Genomic DNA, 23,989 nt, shown 5'->3' on the forward strand with positions numbered 1-23,989 from the left:
GTCCAGTACGTTGACCGACTACTTATACCTACGCCTGGGCTCGGGGCACCACCGAGTTCCATTCGTCAAATAGGGATGATCACTTTCATTTGATAGTGTCAATCGTCCGACTGTGTCACTGTTTTGTTATTTTCAGTGGATGGACGAAACATCGTAGCATTGAACGATTTGACGGAACTGTAGAGTGTGATGTGTGCAATCTACAGAGCTTCGTGTCACAGTGACGTCCCAATATGGTAGTAATCCTGCAGTTGGAAAGCCACTTGAGCGACATTTGTCGTACGCTCAAACTCCATGCTCACTCCCCGGAGTATCAATCCCGGTGGCGTCAGATCAGTGAACAGAGAACGTCCCGCGGACTAAGGTAGGAGCGAGCATTGACCTATCCAGACTTCGTTTGTTTGACTCATCTACAAAGCTGTGCAACGTATGCTCTTGCTCCTTGTCCTCTCCCCCAATCTATCAGTTTCGCGGCATAGGGTCAGTGAATCAAGCATCCCGTGGAGTTGCAGAAATCAAGCTGGGTCTTCCATAGAGTCAGGAGTTCCGTCTTCGACTCGTGCACGAAGCGGTGCAACAAAATCGTGGGACCGCGAAGGTAGGTATTCACATGGCGATACGCCCCTCCCCGGTTGAGTCGGGAGCGAGATCAAGCTGAATGATTGCTTAATTCAAGTTACTGTGTAACGCACCCGGCAAAGTAGGGTGTCTCGGGGAGAGAGGACATATCAGGTAAAACCGGGTCAGCGGAACACAAGGCAAGCAATGAACACCCCCTTTACCTACGATATGGCGGGCTCGGAAAGGGAAAAAAGGTCAAAAGCCCACTGTAATCATAACGCAGACAGGCTGAATATATCATTCAAGGCTAGCAGGGTTGCCGGCTTAGAGTCTAATGGTATCTGACATTTCAATTACAGGGGGTTTCCCTTCAGTAGAGACGACCCACTAAATATCGCAAGAAATGAGCAATTAGCAGGACTTGCAAAGATGCAAGAAAAACCCCTGCCCTTCAAGAAAACAGACATTGAGAATTACAATAGAGAGATTCATAAATGCATCGCCGTGAAAGTCTTCCATGGCTCCGGCCAATTTTGCATAAACACCCACGCTCATCTCATGATTGGCTTTTTGTCGATTTAGAGTCCAGACCAATGTCAAAAGACGAGCCCACTTTGACCTTCATGCTTCCCCTTTGCAGGGAATGGATGTATGGACGCGTGCAAAAGGGGGCGAAATATTATAACAAGAGGATGGGTAGAAGGGAGATCATGAGAGACGAGTCGGACTGGGGCCAAGTCTAGGACCGGCCGTATCGAGTCTTGCCAAAGGAGAAAGGCACGTATCGATACTTGATCATGTGCTGAATTTGGCGGCGCACTGCAGCAGAAGTAAATTTAGTAAGCTGTCACAAGCCTGAGGGAGTCCATCGGATTATACGTACTAGTCAAGACGAACAGGATAATCCAGTACATGACCAAGACTGGCCAGAAGACAGGGATATCAAAGACGGAGAACCAACTGCACACGAAGCCAATCGTGATGGCCCGGGTAGCGGCGTGCCAGAACTTGAACTCAGGCAGACGACGAATGAAGGGTCGGAACTCCTCGTCGCGCTTGGTGGGGAGACTGGGAGAGCCGGCATCACCATCCTCCAGACCTTCATCTTGGGTGAGGGAGGGGTCAAATTTGGGAGTCAAGAAGGCGAGGAACAAGTTCAGGAGGTAGATGCCAAGCGTGTATGCGACTGCAAGAGCATTCGAGGGTCAGTGTCGAGCGGACAAGGGTGCATGTTGCATGATTGTTGCCGTGCGAAATTCCCAGCAACAAGTTGCTTTTTGTGGACACCTGCCATGCAACACACTGAGACAGCGAGAGCATAGGCAAAGCCAGTGGTGTATGACGAGCATTGGAAGTCAAAAACGTACCGATGTACCACCCTTGTGCAAGTACAATGCGCAGGAAGAAGAGGGCGAGTAGGACGCCGGATCCCACCCAACGGTACGTGGCGTAAGGAGTCGAGGCATCAAGCAATGCTTGGTATTTCTACACCCGCGAAACAAAGTCAGCAATTCACATTCGCCTCATGTTTCTGCGACGACGTCCGCTGACTCGATCATGCAGGCGAGTCAATATCAGATGCACAGGCTATGTGGATGCGCTGCGCTGATCGCACGACTGCGACCCCTCAAGCTGCAAGCCGACGGACAATTCAGGAACACTCACGCGCGTCAACTTCGAAGTCTGCGCCGTGACGGCAGTGAAGGGCGTCTGCTCGGGCTCGGGCACATCCATCTTGGCTGGTTGTGAGAGAGCAAGTATAGTTGAAGAAAAAAAAAAGGGTGGAGGAGAAGATGGACAGAAAAAGCACGAAGAGTCAGCACAATCTCCGTAGGTGTCTGCAGATCCGCACTGGCTGAACGCAGTCGTTTCTGTTCTGGAAGACAAGGGCAAAGTGTCCCCTCCGCTGGGCACGGTCCAATCAGCGGTGGGGGGGCCACGACTAAGCCACGAGCACGAGTGTGGCAGTGCAGCCACTCTCGCCTGAGTGCCTGAGGTGTCTTCGCGAGGCCGTAACTCACACATTCCAATGGAGTTTCAACAAGATGTCGAAGATCACGTGAATAATTACATACACGAGTGCTTCAATACGGTAACATAACTTACATTGTATTCAATCTACCCAACGGCGCCCATTCTTCCAGGCCGAGGGACGGCTAACTTCGGAGCCTCTTCGGCTGCGGGGAGGACCTATTTGAACAACCATACATCATAGCTTCATTTAACTCACTTCTACGCTCTAGAACCATCCTATGCTTATCTCTTTCCGACCTCTCCTATATGAATTGATTGATTAAAGTCACTCACCAGTTTTACATTCCATCATCTTGTACTATCAGATCTTTCAGCATGTTCGCACGTCGCTGTACCCGCCTCGTGGCGTCAAGGACATGCGTCCCCTTAAGCTCCTACTTGGTTCGCGTTCGACCCTACTCGTCCGGTCCTACTAGCTACGAACATATCCTCACTTCTACGCCCAAACCTGGAGTTGGTCTGAGTATGATAATCCTTGAAAATATCGTTTCGAACAAGTGCCAATTTTCCACGAATCCGATCTAATATCTGACTGTCCACAGTCACCCTCAATCGACCCAAAGCTCTCAATGCCCTCTGTAGCCCTCTGTTCACCGAACTCAATGACGCGCTGGGCAAATATGACCAGGACAAGGATATCGGTGCGATCATCATCACTGGAAGTGAAAAGGCATTTGCCGGTATGTCTTCTCCACCTCGATACACAAAAAGCATCGTATTAAGTATTAAGTACTAACATCCCTCGCACTCAACCAGCCGGCGCCGACATCAAAGAAATGGCCCCCCTAACCTTCGCCGCCGCCTATAATGACAACTTCATCGCCCCCTGGTCCCACCTAGCCAACACCATCCGCAAACCCGTCATCGCCGCCGTCTCGGGCTACGCCCTTGGCGGAGGCTGCGAACTCGCCATGATGTGCGACATCATGTACTGCACCGCCAACGCCACCTTCGGTCAACCCGAGATCAAGCTCGGCACGATTCCCGGCGCGGGCGGCTCGCAGCGTCTCACGCGCGCCTTGGGCAAGAGCAAAGCGATGGAACTCATTCTCACGGGCAAGAACTTCAGTGGTAAGGAGGCGGGGGATTGGGGGCTGGCGGCGCAGGTGGTGGAGGGGGGCAAGGAGGAGTTGTTGGAGGTCGCAATGAAGACGGCGGAGACGATTGCAGGTTACAGTCGGGTGGCGGTTGTTGCGGGCAAGGAGGTGGTGAACAAGAGTCAGGAGCTGTCACTTCGGGAGGGGGTGGAATATGAGCGGAGATTGTTCCATGGGTTGTTTGGAAGCCGGGATCAGAAGATTGGTATGTTTGTGATGAATGCTTCTTGTTTTTTATGCTCTTTGTGTTTGACGGTGATTTGTTCTTGGCTAACGAGGTCTTTGGTTTCCGGAAATATAGGTATGACTGCTTTTGCGGAGAAGAAGAAGCCCGAGTGGTCTCATGAATAGAGAGAGAGATACGGGGCTCGGGAATTTTTGAAGGGGCAAGATACTTGTCTATGGTTTCAAGCCATGGACCGTCAATGCATCTGTGACGAAGATCATCCTCCCTTCGGAAAGGTGTGTATTGTGGAGGGGAAAACAAAAAGAAATAAGGTTAATTGAGATGGTCTGCTAGTCGTTTATGTCACATCCAATATGCAATTATTCTTTACTCGTAGCCACGGCCAGCCGCAACGTCATCGTCATAATTCCCACGTCTCATCCATCGTAACGTCTGGATGGGCATTTCCAGACGGCGACCCGTATTTATGCTGCTCCAGAGAGCGATTGATACCGACAATACCCCATGCAAATACAGCCACATCTCGAATAGTGTCCATAAGAAGATTCTCCTGGGGACCGCGTGTCAAGCCAGTCTTGGTCGATGCAGCCGGATGCGGTAACTGTCTGGAGCTGTAATTCTGAGTCGGGGCGATTGTGGCTCCCAGACCCAGCGGCGAGATCTCATTCTCTCTGCAGAGCGTTGTCTTGGCTTCCGGATATGCGGTGTTCACGCAGCCATCAGCAGGGTATGATGCCGTGCCGTATGCATAAACGGGCTCGAGCGCCCAGGGGGCCGCAAAGATGCCGTTGGAGTAGACCGGGACAGGCTGGGGGGAAGAGCAGCACTGGGGATGGGAGCTCGTGCGCGGCGAAGAATTACTACGAGTCCATCCGACGTGCAAGAGACGACGGCCTCCAGTTCAATGGGAGGCCCCGCCCGAGCAGAGAACTCGTTATTCGTCCCAGAGGCGGGGTCGGCATGGCCTCCAGTGTCCATATCGACATCTTCATCAAGCAAAGGATTGCGGAACCAGAATCGTAGATAAGCAATCGAGTCGTTGGCCTTGGCACTTTCCAGGCACCGCACGGCGTCGCGGAGACATCGTTCCTGTATACAATAGAAGAAACTCTTCGAGACCAGCTGATGCGGCTGAAGGCCGAGGATCTCCGTGACGCCGCTCGTAGCGTACATTATAGTTGCAGTTCGGGTAAATCGATTGACGAAGAGAGCCGCCCGGGGCTCGTGAAGTGGCTCGGCAAGCCGTCGCGAGAATTTATCGGATAATAATGTGAGCATATGGTAGCGCGGGTCATGCGGCGAGGAGTCGAAAAGCTGGCGGACAATGGGTGCATCAATGGCACGCTCTGGAGGAAAAAAGACCAGTGTCAGCGCCCGGGCAGAACGAAAGGGATCAAATAGCATAGCGATTGGAACATACTCTGACTTCCTCGACCCTGGCCATAAATGGTCGTACTCGCGATCAAGACATCGTAGACAACCGTGAAGACGCATTCACAGCCAACCCAAGAGCCATTTTTGTGGCGAATAGAACAATAATTGAGGACTGCCGCTTTGTCGAGTCTCACACCACGCCCATGAACACTCCGAGCGAATTGCAATTCCTTGGGATGAAAGTAGTCCCAACAAGATCGGTTCAACACCTCCTGGGGTTGATATCCGAGCACCACTTGGATGCTGTCTGACGCATACAGGATCGAAGCGTCACGCGATAAATCTACACAGAATCGAGATTAGCGAACGGTCGACTGCCAGAGATCACTCCGCTGGGTATCGTGACAGTCGCCAAACACCCTGGAGACACCCTCTTTGGCGACAGTGAGGAAGAGCCAGAGAACATCCACCTGGTCAGGGAGGTGACGACTTGCCGTGGATTGTGATGAAAGTGACGTCCATTACGGCATGCAGGCAGAGTGGAACCCCCGCTTAAACCCCCCGCGGTTACAATGGAGTGAGGACCTGGGCGACGGCAGGTTCGGGCTGAGAATGGCTAAGGAAATACGTCGCGTAAGCCTCGTCGGTGGGAAGCGATTTTCGAGAGTGGATTGTGAATGCCCAAAGGGGTATGCCCAAGCTGGCACAGCAGCGAAGTTTGGAGGAGGCCAAAAAACCTGGAAGAGGTGCGACTTCGTCTGGTGCCACCTAAGCGGCGAGTGGGCCTTTTTCCACGGCTGTCAATCCGTGGATCTCGGCATCGACCGGGGCTAAAAGGTACGGAACATTTGAAATTCATTCCGGAGGCTCACGTCAAATGGACAAGACGGTTGGAATCTATGTTCCTCCAGGGAGAGCGAGAGAAGAAGGGCAGTTCTAGGATTGCCCTAGCAGCCCAGTCATATATTGGTTATGATTTGTTCTACAAGGCTAATCATGTATACGGAAAACATGGTGGAAAAGGTGTTCATCAGATTAAATGTGGTAAGATACATGGTCATGATTCAATAATATGTACAATCCGACGAATCAGACCACGCCGGATAAAACATGCGAGGAGAAGAGAAGAGGGACAATACGGCAAGCCGAATGCCAGTCAATGCAGAGGATGGGAGGGGGAACTCAAAAAGGGGTCATCATCGACATTATTAAGGGAGGTATTGGGAACGATGGCATTAGCGTTCGTGTCATGCGGCGCCAGCGTGTTTTTCCACCTGGCTGGGATCATTCATGGCGCCCTTTTCCGCCCGATATTCATCAACGACGTGACTCTCGATGGTCTCGTCAAACACGTCCACATGGGTGGACGCAAACTTGCGGGCACTCACGCCACGCTCGAAAAGCAAATCCAATTCGGCAAAAGAGCGACCACGCGGCTCTGGCACCCGGAAATAAGTGTAGATAATGCACAAGAAGCAAATACCGCCCCAGAAGAAGCCGGCATAATTGCCCCAATCCCACTCGCCCGGGTTCAGCATGTAGGGAGTCAACACACCACAGATAATGCCGATCACATTGTAGAGATTGCGACCGAGCACCACAGTCTTGATCTGGAGGCGGCGTGTGGAAAGCTCGGCCACCAATGAGTAGCAGACAGTGCCGACGGTTAATTGGTAGAACAGTGCCCATACAAGCATAAGCGCTCCAGTCGCCATCGATGCTTGATCGCGGTGGGCAGCCGGGACGAGTCCCAGGAAGCCCATCGTCAAGAGCATCGCGCACAGTCCACACAGGCCGTATAGGTAGAGGGTACGACGGCCGATCCCCAGAGTCATCAGGAACCACGCTCCAAAGACACCCACCATATTAATACTATACTGACCCATGGCAAAGTTGTACGCATTGGAGGAGTCCAAGCCGGCCTGTTCTAGAAAGTAGGTGGAGTAGTTCGAGAAGGAGTTGCCGCTCAAGTTCTGGATCGCCCAGACCATGCACACAATCTCGGTGCGGCGCAGATCGGTCCCTCTGAAACAGTCCAGGTAGCTTGCCCCCTTTGTGATTTTCGCCTCCAGGGCGGTAGTGTGCACCATCATCGAGATTGTCTCATCGGCATCAAACGGGGAGTCTTCACGCTTTGTGGTCAAGCGTTCCAGCGCACGTTTGGCGTCCTTGGTCCGGCCCCGACGAACAAGCCACCAGGGAGACTCGGGAGCGAGCATGATACCAATGAAAAGAGGCAGGGGCCACATCCACTGCAGCCCATAGGGAATACGGTAGGCCCACTCATCATTGCGGTTGAGCATGGACCGAATCACACCGATTCCAATCAACTGGCCGAGGCCCCAGCAGAAGTTCACGTAGGTCGTCAGATACCCCCGCAAGGCAACCGGGCACACTTCCGAGGCGTAGGTGATGGTCAAGGTTTGGAACACCCCCCAGGGCACACCGCAGAGAATCTCCGCGGCCAGAAGAGACTGTACATTCTGGGCCGTGAAGAAGATGGCCGTCCATGCACTGACGAGAACGAGACAGGCCATGATGGTATATCGATATCCGAATCGCTCCGAGGCCCAACCGTTGATGAATAACCCGATTATCTCTCCCACGGCGGCGCCGTTACTCAGTCCAGATTGCCACTAGACACGGAAATGATACCATTGTTAGTTCCTAGCTCGTCGCACACGAGCAGCACCATGTGACATGCTCTCTCCCTGCGCGCACATTGGGTTTCTCGGGGGGAGCGCACTCACTCTGGCCGGTACTTGGTATGACCCATCTGCTATTCGTTCTCCGTATTTGCGATTAAATTGCGGGAAAGCGTAAAAATTGTTCACCAGACTGATATCGTATCCTTCCATCGCAATGCAGGTCGAAATGAGCACGCTCCACGCCAACGCCTTGGGGTATAGCTTGATGCCCTGCAGCAGACTCATACTCTGCTCTTTTTCTGTGGCCGCCTTGGCATTGGCAATGATCGACTTCATGGATGAGTCCGACGCCCACGCATCGTGCACATCATGATGCTCGAAGGCTTTGGGCGGGGCCACCTCCGCCGGCGCAATGGTGTCGGTCACCTGGGTACCAGCCATGCTGAGGGGGAGGAGGGGTGACGCGCGCGGGGCAGATGTTCGAGTGCGACGAGATGCTAGATGGACGATCGGTCACTACTCAGGAATGAAGCCGAGGGGAAAGCGTGCCCGGTCAGAGGGGGGGGGGAGAGTGAACCGGGTGAAATGGAGGTTCAATGGCAATAGGGGGTTAGGATGTGGTTTAATGGGCACTTCCAGGATTCGGAGACGTGCGGAGGTCAAGAGCGCAGAAAAAAATTACGGTCCACGTATCCACCCAGCGGAACTGGATCGCACGCGAGAACAGCGGACGCTTCAACAGTGCCTGCTAGCCTGGTATCAGTCCATGTCTCCCGGGGTGCTACATCGACTCCAGACCTCGGGTGGTCGGGGTCGAGTGAAAGAATGGGGTAGAACAGGCGAGAAGGGCAGAGGATTTTCCCTGGACTAGACGAAATGAGGAAGCATGTGCTCTCCATTTGCGGGGAACGGGCTGCAAACTTAAGGAGAAATCGATAATGTAGAACGACAGTAAAAAAAAAAAAAAAAAAAAAAAAAACCGAATCTGACCTAGACAGTCTCTGCAGCGAAATGGCCTTGGCGAGGAGAGAGACTACAGTATGAACGATGGAAAGCACCTCGATGTACTACAAGTGAATCCTGGCCCTCTGAACGGGTTTCGGGATAGATGAATGACATCCTTGTGCCCGTGTGAACTGTCGATATCTCGCCGTCACGTAGGGTTTCTCTTGCATGGAATCAAACGGTTCAGCAAAAGGTCGATTCAACCACGAACCATGTGCCTGTCCAGTGTGTACCGACTGACTCCCGACTTCCGAGTCCTTGCGTCCCCGTGGAGCAGCCCGTGGAATGTGGCGCGGCTCAACCACGCCGGATCAAGCTGGATGGCGGGCCAGTGCCTATTCGGGCCCGTCCGCTTGCAACATTGACCCGACGAGGGGGTCGAAGAGAGGGAAGATAGAAAGTCTGACCGGGCTGTGAGTCAAGGGTCGTTTTTGAGTGTGAATACACAGTGTCCTCCTTGGGGATACAGTGCTGGAATGAATATGGTGTACCTCGAGGCGAGTCATACTCATTTTCACCACCTACCCGATACGGTAAGCCAGCGTCTCAGCCACTCGAGGCTCGTGACTTGGTCTTAAAGTTTAAATCCGGGGTCACGGGGTTCGCCAAAGTTGCTTGAAACCATCGATGGGGAAGCTCTAGACTCGCACACTTGTCTTGCTTGTCCTGGAAATGGAAATTGATCGACTGTGCTCTCGTTCGTTCCTTCGTCCATTCACTTCCATTGACTTCATCGATATTCTGAGGTGTTAACAGGTGCGGTGGTTGTTCAACTTCACACAGATTCCACAGAGTGAGAGAGCAACAGTGCAGCAACTTTTCGTAAAAGATTGAGCCTTCGGTGGGTTACCTGTTCCCAGGCACAGCGGATTGAGTTTCTCGATGCGCCTCGATAAACAACAACGGGAGAATTCACTGGTGGCGGATGTTTGAGTCTTTCTATCGTCTCGGCTAGGATCTGACTACCCTTAGTAAAATCATGATTTTATTTAAGCACATGCTTCAGAGAAACCTATCGCTGTACAAAGTCGTCGTCTGAGTGTTCATCGAGTATGAAGGACGGTCTACTACCAAGAGATGCAGGACTTGCCGGTGATAACTGCATTCCCTGCTGAGACTAAGCCACTCATAAGTCAACTAATTATCACTTCGAGTTATCACTTCGACTCTTCTTGAGAAGAAATTGGAATGGTCATAACGTCCCACACCCGTTGTAGAGTGCAGCCAGGGCTCGGTACCTACTGTCAGTGGACTCGGGACTGTGAATCAAGATGATGGCCTACAAAGGCTACTCGGCCAGTCGACAGTATCATTGAGACGAGAGTGGTAGTGAACAAACATTGCTGATGTACCCGAACATGGGTAAGCGCCATCCACGCGGGAGCCCGCCCGATGCGGCATTCTTGTTTGCTGCCAAGTTTGGCATGTCTTGCAGTTGACCTCGACCCCATCATTGTTCGACAACATCAGTACACTTGACATCACTGATTGGGAAACAATCGCCCTTGTTAGGGTTCAAGAGCACTTTCAATTGCCTGTCCGAGTGGCTCCGCGAGGGCTATCACTAGCCATGGACCACACCTTCATACTAAACAAGTTCAACGAACTCATCCAATCCGGCATCGTGCTTTATGACGAGGATCAAAGGATTGTCGAACACGTTGAGGGAGATCTCAAGGTACACAAGCATAACCTCTTCAGATGGCTGAAAGGGCTCCGGTTCACATCAACCTCGCAGACCGCTGACCATGTCATCATAGTACCAATTCTGCGTAACATCAGCTCTGTCTAGGAAGCCAACATTTCAATCACCCCAGCCGGAGTCAAACGAGCCTTCCGAGAAGACTCGCCAGCCCGGGAGCGATATCAGCACCGCCGGCTTTGAAATTGGCCCGGTGGGCGATGCCCACCAGCTCGTGGCCAACAAGTTCTGCTGGGCCAACCCGCATTTCCTGCTCGTCACCGCGGATGCGGGCCAGCGTCAGTATCAACGTCTGCACGAGACCGATCTCCATGCAATGTGGTCCGTTTTGACGACCATGAACTCGGACTACGTCGCTTTTTTCAATTGTGGCCAAGATGGCGGCTGCAGTCGAATGCACAAGCATATGCAGTTGATCCCCACGCCGCCCGGCACGTTGGCATCGTTCCTTGACGGCGACGAGGGTAGTTCCGAGCCAGTGGTCCCGTTCTATTGGTTCTATCACAGATTCACATCGTCGGACGTCAAGGTGGAAGACCTGCAGGAGATATATACCAGGCTCCTGGAGCAGGCCACCTCGGTAGGCGATGGACTCTCTGAGCATGCGCAAGAGGCCCCGCCAGATGCCGCATGTCCTCACAATGTCATCATGTCTAGACGGTGGATGATTGTGATTCCGAGGCGGCGAGCAGCCTTGAGCAAGGCGATAGCCACGAATGCTTTGGGTATGCTTGGGTATTTCGCCGTTGCGACGCAGGGCGAGGTGTACGAATGGAAACAGGTGGGCGTGACGGGAACTCTTGAGAAGTTTGGTGTGTCCAAACGATCAGATCACTGATCCCGCGGACCTCAGTGGTCACCTGTAGTGGCTAGTGGCCACAGTTACTGGATATTCCGATGTCGTGCATTGCTACGGCTTCCGTTTTTCTTGTGTAAGGCAGCCTCGCCTCTTAGAGTCAACATGAATAGACATGACAATTTGTAACCTTTCAGCATTGGTATTCGTTCCTCCAGTTTACCTTCTACGACCTATCAACTCTGCTGATCCCGCTCCATGTTCGGGTTTTTTGGATACGCAGGGCCGGAGTCCAACTAAGACGGCAGTCAAACACATCCCTACTGGACTGATGATATATAATTTTTGGGGCTGCCCGGCCGCAGTGACCGGTAGGAACATCCGCTCGGCGTTGGTCCGTACCTCAACCACGTTTCAACTTTGAGACCTCGACTACAAGGTCTAAGATCACGTAGTATACACTACACAGTGCATCGTAGGTCTTCGACGTATAGACCAGGGGAGAACAGTACCAAAGTTAATGGGAAAGTATAAAGTTGTGGCAGTCGTAGTTAAGTGCATAATGGAACCAAGATCAGGCTGGGACGGTGTGCGTCAGTTACGCGACTGACTTCACTTAGTCAAAACAGTCTATCCCTGCATCAACCAGCACCAAGTGGTCGAGCAGTAACTCGATTATCTCATCTTCCTTGGTCTAGTGGTCATGATTTCCGCTTGTCACTACAACTGAAAAGCGCGGGAGACCGGGGTTCGATTCCCCGAGGGAGAGTTTCTTTTTTATGTTTTTGCCAACCAGATTGAGGGCACAAACAAGAAAATAAGACGGAATGAAGCTCATCGTTACATCTTGGGGTTTGCGCACTTTGTGAACCGAAGATGGTGGTATCAAGTAGTCGTGTTCTTGTTCTCCGATAGATGCTATTAAGGCCCGGGACATGCATTGCTCCTGGTTGACAGAATCCCCACATCAGCCGACTCAGAAGTACCGAACACCCAGCAGAGATCTATGAGGTTAATGATGGGTCACCTTGCCGAAAGTCATCTGCAAGAGCCGGCCAGCCGCGCATCTACGCTTTACTTCACCTGTTCCTGGTGTCTTCAGCCAATTTTCGAATGAGTACGAAGTGATCGGTAGAGCTTACTTCGGCCTTCAAGAAAGAGTTACACCCTCTCTTACCATCAATTACATCTCCTTTCGACAAGTCTCCAGCCTGCTCGGCCCCGCATGAGCTCGCCTCTCCGACGAGCATTGATACCAACACCACTTGGCAGGGTTTCTAGAGTGCCCTTCATCACTGGCAGTAAAACCCCCAGTCGGGTCGTCGACATGTCAACAATAACAAATCAACACATAAAAGGCCAATCGCAGAAACATCAAGTTCCAAAACGACCCAAAAAGCCACAATTGACCCATTTCCTATGTCTACCGCTGATCAACACGCATTCTTTACCCCAGCTGGAAGCTTCAATTGCGGCTTTTACCGCAGACCACCAGCTTGAAAGGCTTTCGCAGCAGAGGTGTTCGCCTACGATTCCCCAAGGCGCAGTGAGACCCGTGGGCACAATCCATCTCACACTTGGCGTCATGAGTCTGCCCAACAAGGAGAGACTACAGGATGCCGTAGCCTTTCTAAAATCACTCGACCTGTCAGACCTCCTTCGAGAAGCAGATAGAGTAGCCCGTGAGCGAGGCGAAAAGAGCGCGAAAAAGGCGAGAACAACACAAAGTCAGGCTCATCCCCAGCCCCAGCAACCCGCCTCGGAGGCTCTCCCTCCTGTGTCCTACAACAGTCAAGCTACTCCTCAGCTCCTCCGTGTCTCGCTGGAGTCGCTACATGCTCTTCCCCGAGCCAAGGCCGCAACCGTCCTCCATGCTTCGCCAGTTGATCCAACCGGCAGACTTTATCCATTCTGCGTGATGCTGCGAGACAAGTTCATCGAGGCGGGATTCGTGCTCAACGAGTCCAAGAATGAGATGCCCAATAAGCCGAGTGACTCGGCAGTTGCCGCGAGCCCCAGCCCATCCTCCCAATGCAAATATATGCCAGGCGACGACAAGCCCACCCTCAAAGAGCAGCCAGGATCCCCAGCGGAAAAGAGCAAATCCGAGCTTACTGCCTGGCACACACACGCTGACCCATACACCGCTGCTCTTGCCCGTAAACCGAAACCACGTCCCCTGCTTCTGCATGCGACGCTGGTAAACACAATCTACGTGCGAGGTCGATCAAAGCCAAAGAACCGGAACGGCAAGAACGGGCAAAATGGTTCCAAACGCCTTGAATTCGATGCGCGGGACATCCTCCAAAGGTATAGGAACTACTTCGTTGACCAGGCTCGAACAATAGCCGCCGATGATTCGCGCACAGAGGTCACCACTTCCGTGCTGGAGATATCCTCTTCTGCCGAGACAAGACTCACATCTTCCCAGGGCGTGGAATGTGTCTCTGATACTGGTCCATTGACACCGATTTCGCAGCCACTTTACCCTTTTGTATGGGCGAGGGATATTCCGATCGACTCGGTGTGTATCTGTGAGATGGGAGCAAAGAAGCTTGAGATTGGCGGTGGGGATGACGATGGTTTGAATGCACGTCTGGGCGAAAATTATACTGTCGTCGCGGAGCAAAAGATTGAGTTGGATTTGTAGGCGCAGTGATCGTCGGAAAGGCCCAGTGAGATTGATATTTGAAAATACACACGAATTGGTTACGGATCTTGCCATCGATTGAAGGGACCTTCCATTATTTTATTTTCACGAAGCTGATGAAACAATCGATTAGTTTCTCCGGTAGTTATGATGGATAGAGTCTCTATGATCTTCATGGCCATGGTCGCTTCCCACATGGAGCAGAATCTGGGAGATATAAATGAGCCTCATTGCCTAACCAAGCCAGCTTGGAATTGCGAATTATTTCGCATGGCCTATTGAAAGTATTGCATGGTGGGACTTGTGGTCTTTGAGCTTGACGCTCCGCCTCCCAGCTCCACTCAATGCACGACAGTACTAACTCCCAGCCCGTCACAATCGCACATGTCGACATGTCACCATGAAGCAAGGCGCCGACATGATGTCGTCTGGCTTGTCGAGAACACAAAGCATGGTAAGGACGAACCAAATACACGATGAGACGAGCTCTACGCCATGTCATACAGCTAAAAGATCATTCCATTGGGAAGGAATGAAGAGAGTGATGGATAGCCCCTACTCATCACCTCACTCGGCTCATGATAGTCTCCACTCCACGCTCAACCGATAACTCAGCAGCCTTCGCTTTGATCGAGCTGATCATACTGCGCTCAAAGTCATCGCGAGTCCTGAGAACGGCCTCGACCCATGAAAGTTGCAGATCCCAATACTCCTGCTTGAAGCTCTCGTAGACGTTTGCGATCGCCTGTCCCTTTTCAGCCTCGAGCAATCGGACAAGCCAATCGACCAATCGCCATTTCTGCTTGATGGACGGGAATGATTCTTGGAATTTTTGGAAAAAATCAAAGACTGTGAGAATATCGTCCTTGAATTTCTCCGTGAAGGGGTCTGCTTGACGGCGGAATTTGACGCCCTTGTTGCGCACAGAGGATAGATAGCGGACGAGCAGTTCGTCTGAAAGTTCTTCGACGAGAATATCCACAAGAGATGGGTGCAAGACAGGGCTGTAGTCGGTCATATAGTCGTCAAAGGTGGATGTGATACGCTTGATCGCGAATTCACCGTACCATTTTGGTGTGAAGAGATCTGTGAGAACAGTGCTCAAATCCACCGTGAAGACAATGTTCACGAACAGGGCCAAGCAATGCGTGCTCAGATCCACGTAGCCATCTCGGAGAGCGTCGAGATCCGTCATTGCTCGTGTGGCCATGTATTTAGGAGTCACGACGGGCTCAATTTCGGCCTTGAAGCGGGTTAGGTAGCCCATCTGCGCGGTCTCCTCGTTATCGTCAATGCAGGCGATCTGGTCATTCGCCATACCGACCAGCCAGTCTTGCAGTAGTTGCAGTCCTTCGCCGTCGCTGCTAGGGGCCGTGGCTTTCTGACACTCGTCGTCAATCAGTGTTTGCAACGCGCCTTGACGGCCCTTCAAGGCTCGGAACATTGCGTCAATCACGCCCTCAACAACATCAGCTCTTTCAGACTGGCCTGCCGCTGAAATTTGTTCATGAAGCATGCGCCACAGGTCGGCTTGCGTTTTGGTTCGAAAGTAACCATCTGCATTGGTGTCGAGAGAATCCGCTTGTCTTTCCAGCAGACTCTTTTTGTCGATGCTGAAGATTCTTTCCATCCATTCCTCCACTGCGTTGATGATAACGCTTTGCCATTGTCGCACGAGTTCTGGCTCGCGGTCATCTAATATGTTGGGCTGCAGTTCAGCTGGGGTCCAGCCCAGCTTTTTCATCTTCTTGTAGTACTTGTCGCTCCAGTGAATGATCTTCAACAGATTGTCGGCCGGGATTTCCGGATCGTCGATGAACTCGATAAGGAAATCGTGCATCATACGGTGATAGATTTTGGTGTACGTTCTGTAGATTTTCCACTTTTTCGGCATGAGGGGTTGCATGCCTTGCTGGACGGTGAACAGGTCATTGAAAAACCACCGAAGACTTTTCTCCATCATGTTTGGATCTGCGAGGAATGCCTCCTTGGTATTGTTGAACTGGTTCTGCGCATAGAACTCAATCGCTTGAAGAAACTTCTCCTTATAGCCTCGCACCGTCTTGGGCCCAATGTTCATCGATTTGAAGCGGCTGACAAGATCCTTGTGATCCTTTTGAGCTTCCTGTAAGGCTCTGACCGTATCGTCATTCTTCTCTTCGTTCACAACAACCACCGCCAACCGCACCACCATGCTCTTATTGTCTTCCTGCACCAGAGGAATCAAATTCATGCATGCTGTGCCAAGATGATCATCGAACCAGTCAATCGCCGAGTCAAGCCCTTCAAAGTATTCCTTCAATGTTTCCACGCTACTCGTGTCCCGGGACTTCTGAATCTGATCCATCGCCTCGTCCCTGAAATCTCGCAGACGAGATATCTGCATATGCGCCTTGAGCAAATTCGGCTGATTCTCCAAATCCTCATCATCCTCCCGTAACAACTCCTCCACCTCCTGTAGGTCTGCACCGAAGTTCTCCAGCCCTTTTTTCATCATCAACGTCGCATCGAAATGCCGTTGGATCCGCGCCAATTTGTCAATCTCAGCAAAGTCCTCCACGCTCTCTTGTGACTCTGCGCACAGTTTGTCGATCGCTTGTAGTTCGTCCCGCGTCTTATACACTTGCCTTTGGCCGTCGGTCAATATTCCAATGCTTCGTTGGACAGCCTCGAGTTGTTCGCGGAGACCCTCGCGCAGTCGGGAATCTACCGCGGCCTTTTTGCGCTGGTACTCGGCTTTCAGTCCATTGATTTTGTCCAGATCCTCCGGGTGTCGCAGAATGTCCTCCAGTCGTGGCATGGGCACTGTGCCATCTGTCGTCGTGTCTTGCGCCATGTTCAAGTCTGCTGGTTTCGGCCTCCGACTCGGCCTGAGTACAGTTGGTAGCTTTCAGAGTGTAAGGGTGCGGTTGGTGAATATGTGGTATGACCGGTGAATGAGACAATAAGTCTTCATCCACTCTCAAGTGCTTGCTTCGCGCTATTCGGCTGACTGTGGTGTACCGTGGTAATCAAGCCGGAGATATCAAAGTCATGCTTTCGACATGAACCATACACAATGTCGACATGAGCTGCAATCGAGGGGGGTTCCACCTCCGGCGGGTCCCAAGCCGCGGAGCTGGTCGCGCTTCTGCATGGACAAGTTCCGGCAGAAACACAGACACGTGATTTACCGCTCCTTGATTTTGCGGTCCCTTTGCGGGATTGAGGGATCAGAAGTGTGGATTTATTGCAGAACTTACAGTTGACCATTCCTCGACGAAAAACGCAAGGGTGTGAGACGTTTTCTTTTTGACTGAGCTCTCAAGATACCTGCCTTGATTCTCGAACAACAATTTTACCGCCACCGAAATCCGCAGTCTCTCCATCACGGAACTTCAACCTCAGTCCGGCTCCGTCAATCACTCAACTACCAAGCTCTCAAAAGGCACCACCTCCGCATAAAAGAACCTCCTCAATATCTCAAAGGCACCTTCTCGTCTTTAGAACCTCGAACTTTTCAATATGAGCTACTTCCGCGTCCAACTCATCCGCTCCGCAATCGGTCTCCCCCGACGCTCAACAGACGTCCTCAAAGCCCTCGGCCTGAAAAAGCGCATGGGCATCGTCTTCCACCCCGTCTCTCCCTCGGTCGCCGGTCAAATTATGAAAGTCAAGGAACTTGTCTCGGTGCAGGAGGTCGATCGCGCTTTGACGAAGCAGGAGGTTCGCTTGGAGAGGAAGCCGGATCCTGGTTACTATGTTGAGAAGTCCGGTGTCGATGAGCGGGCTGAGTTGAGTGGGCATTGAGCCTGGATTGAGGGAATGACGGGATTTCCTTCCTTCTCGCGCTCTTGATTGAGTGCCTTTGATACCCTTGACTTCTTTCAACGTATATATCCCGAAGCTGGACATCTAATGAGAGGTCCATTTCTGGGACTATTTTGGCAGAGGGTCGAGCCTCGATTGCTGCATCGTTCTGTGATATACCAGACGGGATGATCTTGCGTTTCTGTCTGTTCTTTTCATCTTTCTTTTTCATCTTCTGTTGGTTGCTTTATATTGCATGGAGCGGGTTGCTTTACCTTGGATCATATCATGTACTTTACTCATACTCAGTGATTTCCTGACGAGTTCTTCGTCGACTGTACTTATACGGGATGCTATACAACATCTGTTTCCTGTCGCGAACAGAGATAATCTCCAGAGGAAAGAATAATTTTAAAGCTACAATCAATGTGATAATGATATGCGTACGCTTTCTTTACAAAAGAAACGACAAAAACGATCGAAGTGGCTTGAGCGAAGCACGACTTCAGACACTGCGCGGATGAGTCAATCGGCAAATACAGAGTGACCCTGATTGCTAATCAATCATGACCATGGGATGACAGTCAGTGCGCAACAGGCATTGTAGAAGTTTCATAACCGTTCGTGGAGGGCCTATACTTTGTACAGGGTATCGAGGAAGCCCTCCGCCAAGCGGCTCACAACGCTTTTGTCGGGAATACTGCCAGCGACACCGTACAGTGCAGAAGCATCACCGCGCTTGAGGATATATGCCTTTCCTTGCCTGCGGCGCTCTTCGGCCTTTTCCAACTCCTTTTCGATGCACTCGGCTGTGTCAACGATAAGCTGATCAACAGCCTTGCTGGTGGGGAGTGTGAAGGCGCAGTGCAATGCGGGAGGCGACTGGAGAGCATTAAGATGCCAACCCTTTGCAGACAGGTCATCGGCAATGTCATATGTATCAATCGCGCCGTTTTTGCTGCGGAAAGCCACAACACTGACCATGGGGTTACCGATGACCTCCATGTGCAGCGAGATCAGAGGATGACCACGAATGGCAGAGTCGAATTTGCGAGCCGCGGTGATGATATCGGTGCAGCTGTTGATATAACCATCCTGGCCGACTTTCATCATGCTAGCCCAGCAGCCAGCAATCAGGGCACCGGGTCGAGATCCAGCAATTGACGGGGACGCGTAGACACCGCCGGACCAGTCCGGGTAGATGAAGTATTGATGGCTTCGGTAAGCCTTGCTACGGTACAGCAGAACGGAGTTGCCCTTGGGGGCGAATCCGTACTTGTGCGTGTCGACGCTGATGCTGGTGACACCAGGCTGACGGAAGTCGAAGCCGCCTTCCTCCTCGTATGGTGATGGGAACCCGGCCTTCTTGAGGTGGGCAATAACAAAGGAGCCCAAGCAGCAGTCCACGTGAAGAGGAATCTTGTACTTGGTGGCCAGGCGCGAAAGTGCAGGAATGTCGTCAATGATGCCGTGGGGGAAATTGGGGGCTGAGCCAACGAGTAGGACGGTGTTGGGGTTGATCAGTCGACGAACGGCGCTAACGTCAACTTTGAACTCGGGCTCGGGACACGGGACGCGGTGCAACTTGATCTTGAAATAATTGCAGGCTTTGATGAAGGCCGCGTGGGCCGTGTCTGGAATGATCCTGGACAAGTGTCAGGAAGTCCGTTCTAGTTGAACCAAAGCTTCATCGAGCAACTCTTACATTTCAGGCTCTGTCACTCCACGCTCAATGAACGCCTTTTGACGGGCACCTAGACAGGCCATGATAATGGATTCAGTGCCACCGCTGGTAGTCACACCAGCACCATCTGATGGACCGTTGAACATGGATAGAACCTGCAAGTCCTGGTCAGCCTGATTCCCACGTACAGGCACCGACGTGGCATTAGGAGATTTTTGAAACGAACCATTGCAACAACCTCGGCCTCCATCTTCCGCACACCGGGGAAGACATCCGGATGGATAGGGTTTGCGACGCCAAACTGCTCGAACGCACCCGCCTGAAGCTTCAACAGATCCTCGCCACCATGATACACGGCACCACTGACACGGCCATCTTCCCAGCGGGTATGTTCAAGACCGGCTAGCTTGTTGAGCTCTTCGCGAACCCGGTCGGCAGTCCACCCTTCCAAAGGTAGAGTGAGATGGCGGTCAATATCAGGTCCACTGTTCACAAGCTTGCTCTCGAGTTTTTCGATCGCGGTAGAAACTTGCTTATCGACCTGGCCGCGCACACCGGGGGCGCGCAGGAAGACGGAGTAGCAGAACAGTCGGATGGCGATGTAGATATTGCGAATGCTGCCGAACAAGCCATAGCCTCGGAGCGAGTAGAAAGCCTTGCGGGCATGTCGGAATAAGAAGAGAACAAAGATGATATTCCGGATCCTATCCACGTTCACATAGTCAGTATACAGAGCTTCGGCGGGGGTTATCAATAGGCTTCGCGATGGGAGCGCGGAGAGTAGATAGCAGAGCAGCGACCGTCGAAAGAGGCACGTTCTTGACAACTTACAGGTCCAGGTTCACGGCTGATAGGTGGGCTTTGGAGGCTCGACCGTAGCCTACCAACTTATTCTGCAGGGCAACAGGCAATGCTGAAGAACCCATGATGGCCGGGTGACTGTCTCTGGGGAAAGACAAATTACTTCTGGTCACTGACGGGAAGCCGGATGGTCAAGATAAAGTAGGATCCGGTGCCCGCGGGACCCCGTGCGAATGTCGCACGCCGAGGCTGGGGAAGGCCGTACCCCGACTTTTTTGCCACACACACACATGTCAGCGAGACAACCCTGCAGCCACATCGACAGAATTGATCGATCGGAGCGCCGTTTCGCGCCAGCGTCTAGCGCAAATTAAACCTTGTCTGTACGGTTATGAGGATGAGTGTAGCAAATTACTGTAAATTGCGCTCTTTCAATTGCCGCAGCCGTGACACTGCCGGCTTCTATACACAGATGCAGGACTATCTGAAGGTCCATTGGTAGATCTCGAGACGAGAGCTGCTGATAAAAAAAATGGGGTGATGAACATGAAAAGGGAATCCAAGAACAAAGAAAAAAACTTTTCCTCAAAACCCCCATTAACAGGAAAGTGACAGGAGTTTCCCAGACATAAAAACACATCAAATCATCCAACGTTTCGCTGTGTGAATCTGACTGACATGACAGGGTATGATGCCAATACAAGACTCGTAGATATTCCAGTCAAAAAAAGAAATCAGAAAGGAGGGTAACAAAAGCTAACACAAAGAGGCGCTCGTGGACATGTGAATCAAGAGAGAAGGCATTTAGACAGGGACGCCGTTCTCGTGAGTCTCGAGGGCAATCTCCTTCTCCTTGGCCTTGAATTGGGCCTGCTCCTCAGCGGTCAGGTCCATCAAGGGCTTGTCCTCACCGAGCTTCAGGTTGCGAGCGTAGGCACGGATGATAGAGTCGGCATCGTCAACAGCAATGGGACGAATGTCCGCCAAAGCCTTGATCTTGGCAGTGCACTCCTTGCACTGGTCATCGGTCAAGTTGATCTTCAGTTGTTGGCAACGGGATTTGATTGCGTTCCAGCCCGTCAAACGAGAAGCAAAGTGCACGTAGCGGGTCATGCCGAAGTCGGCGGGATTGATGATCTCGTAGGTGCTGGGGTTGTTGAGGATGGCCTTGGCGTGGATACCGGCCTTGTGGGTGAAGGCGCAGAAACCGGTGATGTAGTTGTTGAAGGGAATGTTGACCTGGACGGCCTCGGCGACGAGGTCCTCAATGTCCTTGATCTTCTCCAGCTTGTACTTGCTCTTGACGTAGTCGGGGTCGGCGACCATCATACGGGCCATCAGACCACCAAGAGGGGTGATACCATTGCGCTCACCGATACCAAGAACGGAGGTGTCAATGTGGGTCGCACCGGCCTCGAGGGCACAGTAGGCATTGGCAATGGCACATCCAGTGTCGTTGTGGAAGTGAGTCTCAATGTCACAGCTCACCACACCGCGCAGCACACGGACCAGTTCGTAAACCTGGCGAGGGGAGGCACAGCCCACAGTATCGGCGATACCAACACGCTGCACGCCGACCTTGTCGACGGCGGAGTAAATGGAGAGCAAGTCGACCAGATCTGAACGGAAGGAGTCCTCACTGGAGAAGCGGATCTCAATGCCCTTGGACTTGACAAACTCGATGACCTCAATGGCGGTGTTCTTGATGTAGGTCATGTCCTTGCCGTGGGAGTGCTCACGGAGGTATGAGGATGTGCCGATGACGACATCGCTGTGATTCAAGGTCAGAAACCGTCCGGGCCAGGATCTCAAACAAGAAGGGGGGGAACTCACACTCCATCAACACCAGTCTCAACAGCAACACGGGCATCATCCATGTGGCAGCGAATGTGAGTAAGAATCTATTGGAGAGTCAGATCTTGCATTTCGGATCTCTCTCGAACAACGAGAGGAGATGTGAAACAACGCACCTTGGCCTTGAGGCCGAGCTTGCAGATAGCCTCGCAGTCGGCACGAGACTGCTCAGAGGCACAGGGGCTGGTGAGCTCAATCTACCGTGGGTCGATTGTTAGTCGTGTGGTTCAATGGCTGATACGCGGCGTCTGCCGATTGATGACTCACGTAGTCAACACCAAAGTCGTCGAGAGCCTTGGCGATCTCAATCTTCTTCTCGGTATCGAAGAAAGCGTTGGCGAACTGTTCACCCTCACGGAGAGTACTCTCGATGATCTTGAAGCGAGAGACATTGCTGAGGAAGTCGGTCACACCGACGTTGTGGCCGTAGGGGTTGCGGGAGGTGTGTTGGGGGTTCTGGCGGGTCTCAATGGGAGTGAAGCCGGGGTGGTCTGGAGGAGATGGCATGAGCTGGAGTCCCGGGAGATACCTAGACCGTACAGCATGCTCGCGTTGCTGAGTACATACCGCCATTGCCGTTGGCGCCATTGGCACCGTTGGCTTGCCCATTGGGCTCGTTATCCACGCCGGGACACATTGTACGTCGATGTAGATAGTGGGGATATGCAGGATATCAGTGTGGGAGGGGCCGACGGGAGTGGCGGGGGTGGTCTTGACTAAAGGTTGGGGGATACAAGGAAGCAGGAGTGCTTTCGTAGAAATTGGGTTCAATTTTAGGACGATAGGAGGTAGAAGGAATCAACACAGGAAAAATTCCAGGCTCTGGATGATATTTAAACCTGGGAGTCTGTTTCCAGCGAGGGAAGAAGAGTCATCGAGAGTGGAGTGGGCGGTGTGTGCCTTTCCATTTGCGAACGGCGTAATCGTCCTTCGCGGCGGCAAAAAAAATTCGCCTTTCTGCGCCGGGGGTGGAGAGAGCGCCGCAGTCGCTCACTGGCTGTCCGGGGCCGATCTCTCGTCTGAGAAAGTAGGAATTTAGGAAAGGCTGCAAGTGCACAGAGCAAGCACACTCCGCGTTGAACGGGGCCCCCCGAAAACTGGACTCGATGACTCAATCGGTCCGAAGAGTGAGTATTAACCTAAGTCTATAGTAGTCAGCCGGTATGTCCTCACGGCCTGCTGGTGATCAGATCGGATCCTGCTGTTTTCTTCATACAATATATGGACGAAAGTTTCTTTAGGTTCTTATTCACAGACTTTCAGCTTAACCCGTCTGCGTAGGGTCTAGTGTGTCCTTCTTATTGGTTTGGCAGAGAGTCAGCCTTGGCTTGCGCATCATTCGGGCACCCGACATCGGGGGCTCCGGGGGGCTCGCCTCAGGCATAAGATTCCCAGTCCAGCAGCGGCACTCACCGAGAAAAGTCGATACCCACATGCTGCCAGCCTTCGAATGTGGTTCAGTAGGTGTTTCATTCGCTGAATCACCATTCCTTGATCAATAATCCCCTTTGTCATGGACCTCATCTGGCCTCGATAAGCTGATTTACAGCACAATGTGGTAGGTGTAGTACAGCATTCCAGTCGGAACAGTAGTGTCATGGTTCTCAAGATGGTCACTGTTGAAGCTCGGCAGTCGATAAGCGAGATGGACGCTGTCGTCATGGCCCCGCTACCATCAATAATGACTACGGTTCGTCGAACAAAGGTATGCATCTGTTCCCTCAAATTGGAATGACGGGGATAAAGGGTAGGCAAGACGTGTAAAGTTGCAGTATCACTCTACATTCTACCATAATACCGAATATTC

General features: G+C 52.2%; 10 protein-coding genes across 10 annotated transcripts; 4 read left to right on the plus strand and 6 right to left on the minus strand.

The window, feature by feature from the left end:
- Positions 1–1,300: 1,300 nt before the first annotated feature.
- Positions 1,301–2,295, minus strand: N7539_005248 (Rer1 family protein; the record flags this gene model as incomplete). The annotated part of the gene is made up of 4 exons (XM_056934850.1): positions 1,301–1,380; positions 1,445–1,747; positions 1,929–2,046; positions 2,227–2,295. 4 exons carry the CDS (start codon positions 2,293–2,295, stop codon positions 1,301–1,303), a joined length of 570 nt encoding a protein of 189 aa, XP_056790044.1.
- A 615-nt stretch (positions 2,296–2,910) lies between these two features.
- echA (enoyl-CoA hydratase echA) lies at positions 2,911–4,043 on the plus strand (the record flags this gene model as incomplete). Its single annotated transcript, XM_056934851.1, has 4 exons — positions 2,911–3,058; positions 3,138–3,275; positions 3,352–3,897; positions 3,994–4,043. 4 exons carry the CDS (start codon positions 2,911–2,913, stop codon positions 4,041–4,043), a joined length of 882 nt encoding a protein of 293 aa, XP_056790045.1.
- Positions 4,044–4,279: 236 nt separating this feature from the next.
- Positions 4,280–5,775, minus strand: N7539_005250 (PAS domain-containing protein; the record flags this gene model as incomplete). Its single annotated transcript, XM_056934852.1, has 5 exons — positions 4,280–4,687; positions 4,741–5,225; positions 5,300–5,596; positions 5,673–5,686; positions 5,741–5,775. The coding sequence occupies 5 exons, from the start codon at positions 5,773–5,775 to the stop codon at positions 4,280–4,282; spliced, it is 1,239 nt and encodes a 412-aa protein (XP_056790046.1).
- Positions 5,776–6,500: 725 nt separating this feature from the next.
- On the minus strand, positions 6,501–8,342 carry N7539_005251 (putative MFS alpha-glucoside transporter; the record flags this gene model as incomplete). The annotated part of the gene is made up of 2 exons (XM_056934853.1): positions 6,501–7,889; positions 8,004–8,342. 2 exons carry the CDS (start codon positions 8,340–8,342, stop codon positions 6,501–6,503), a joined length of 1,728 nt encoding a protein of 575 aa, XP_056790047.1.
- A 2,134-nt stretch (positions 8,343–10,476) lies between these two features.
- Positions 10,477–11,446, plus strand: N7539_005252 (uncharacterized protein; the record flags this gene model as incomplete). Its single annotated transcript, XM_056934854.1, has 2 exons — positions 10,477–10,584; positions 10,667–11,446. 2 exons carry the CDS (start codon positions 10,477–10,479, stop codon positions 11,444–11,446), a joined length of 888 nt encoding a protein of 295 aa, XP_056790048.1.
- Positions 11,447–12,989: 1,543 nt separating this feature from the next.
- On the plus strand, positions 12,990–14,054 carry N7539_005253 (uncharacterized protein; the record flags this gene model as incomplete). Its single annotated transcript, XM_056934855.1, has 1 exon — positions 12,990–14,054. One exon carries the CDS (start codon positions 12,990–12,992, stop codon positions 14,052–14,054), a length of 1,065 nt encoding a protein of 354 aa, XP_056790049.1.
- Positions 14,055–14,616: 562 nt separating this feature from the next.
- N7539_005254 (SNARE-binding exocyst subunit SEC6) lies at positions 14,617–16,890 on the minus strand (the record flags this gene model as incomplete). Its single annotated transcript, XM_056934856.1, has 1 exon — positions 14,617–16,890. The coding sequence occupies one exon, from the start codon at positions 16,888–16,890 to the stop codon at positions 14,617–14,619; it is 2,274 nt and encodes a 757-aa protein (XP_056790050.1).
- A 668-nt stretch (positions 16,891–17,558) lies between these two features.
- N7539_005255 (mitochondrial 54S ribosomal protein uL30m) lies at positions 17,559–17,843 on the plus strand (the record flags this gene model as incomplete). The annotated part of the gene is made up of 1 exon (XM_056934857.1): positions 17,559–17,843. One exon carries the CDS (start codon positions 17,559–17,561, stop codon positions 17,841–17,843), a length of 285 nt encoding a protein of 94 aa, XP_056790051.1.
- Positions 17,844–18,476: 633 nt separating this feature from the next.
- N7539_005256 (sphinganine-1-phosphate aldolase DPL1) lies at positions 18,477–20,453 on the minus strand (the record flags this gene model as incomplete). The annotated part of the gene is made up of 4 exons (XM_056934858.1): positions 18,477–19,488; positions 19,549–19,682; positions 19,754–20,231; positions 20,359–20,453. 4 exons carry the CDS (start codon positions 20,451–20,453, stop codon positions 18,477–18,479), a joined length of 1,719 nt encoding a protein of 572 aa, XP_056790052.1.
- Positions 20,454–21,132: 679 nt separating this feature from the next.
- Positions 21,133–22,819, minus strand: hcsA (homocitrate synthase; the record flags this gene model as incomplete). The annotated part of the gene is made up of 5 exons (XM_056934859.1): positions 21,133–22,099; positions 22,162–22,229; positions 22,299–22,379; positions 22,450–22,673; positions 22,750–22,819. 5 exons carry the CDS (start codon positions 22,817–22,819, stop codon positions 21,133–21,135), a joined length of 1,410 nt encoding a protein of 469 aa, XP_056790053.1.
- Between the last annotated feature and the right edge of the window lie 1,170 nt (positions 22,820–23,989).

The sequence above is a fragment of the Penicillium diatomitis genome (assembly GCF_028827545.1).
Source record: "Penicillium diatomitis strain IBT 30728 chromosome Unknown utg000005l_segment0_segment0, whole genome shotgun sequence".
Taxonomy (NCBI): Eukaryota; Fungi; Ascomycota; class Eurotiomycetes; order Eurotiales; family Aspergillaceae; genus Penicillium; species Penicillium diatomitis.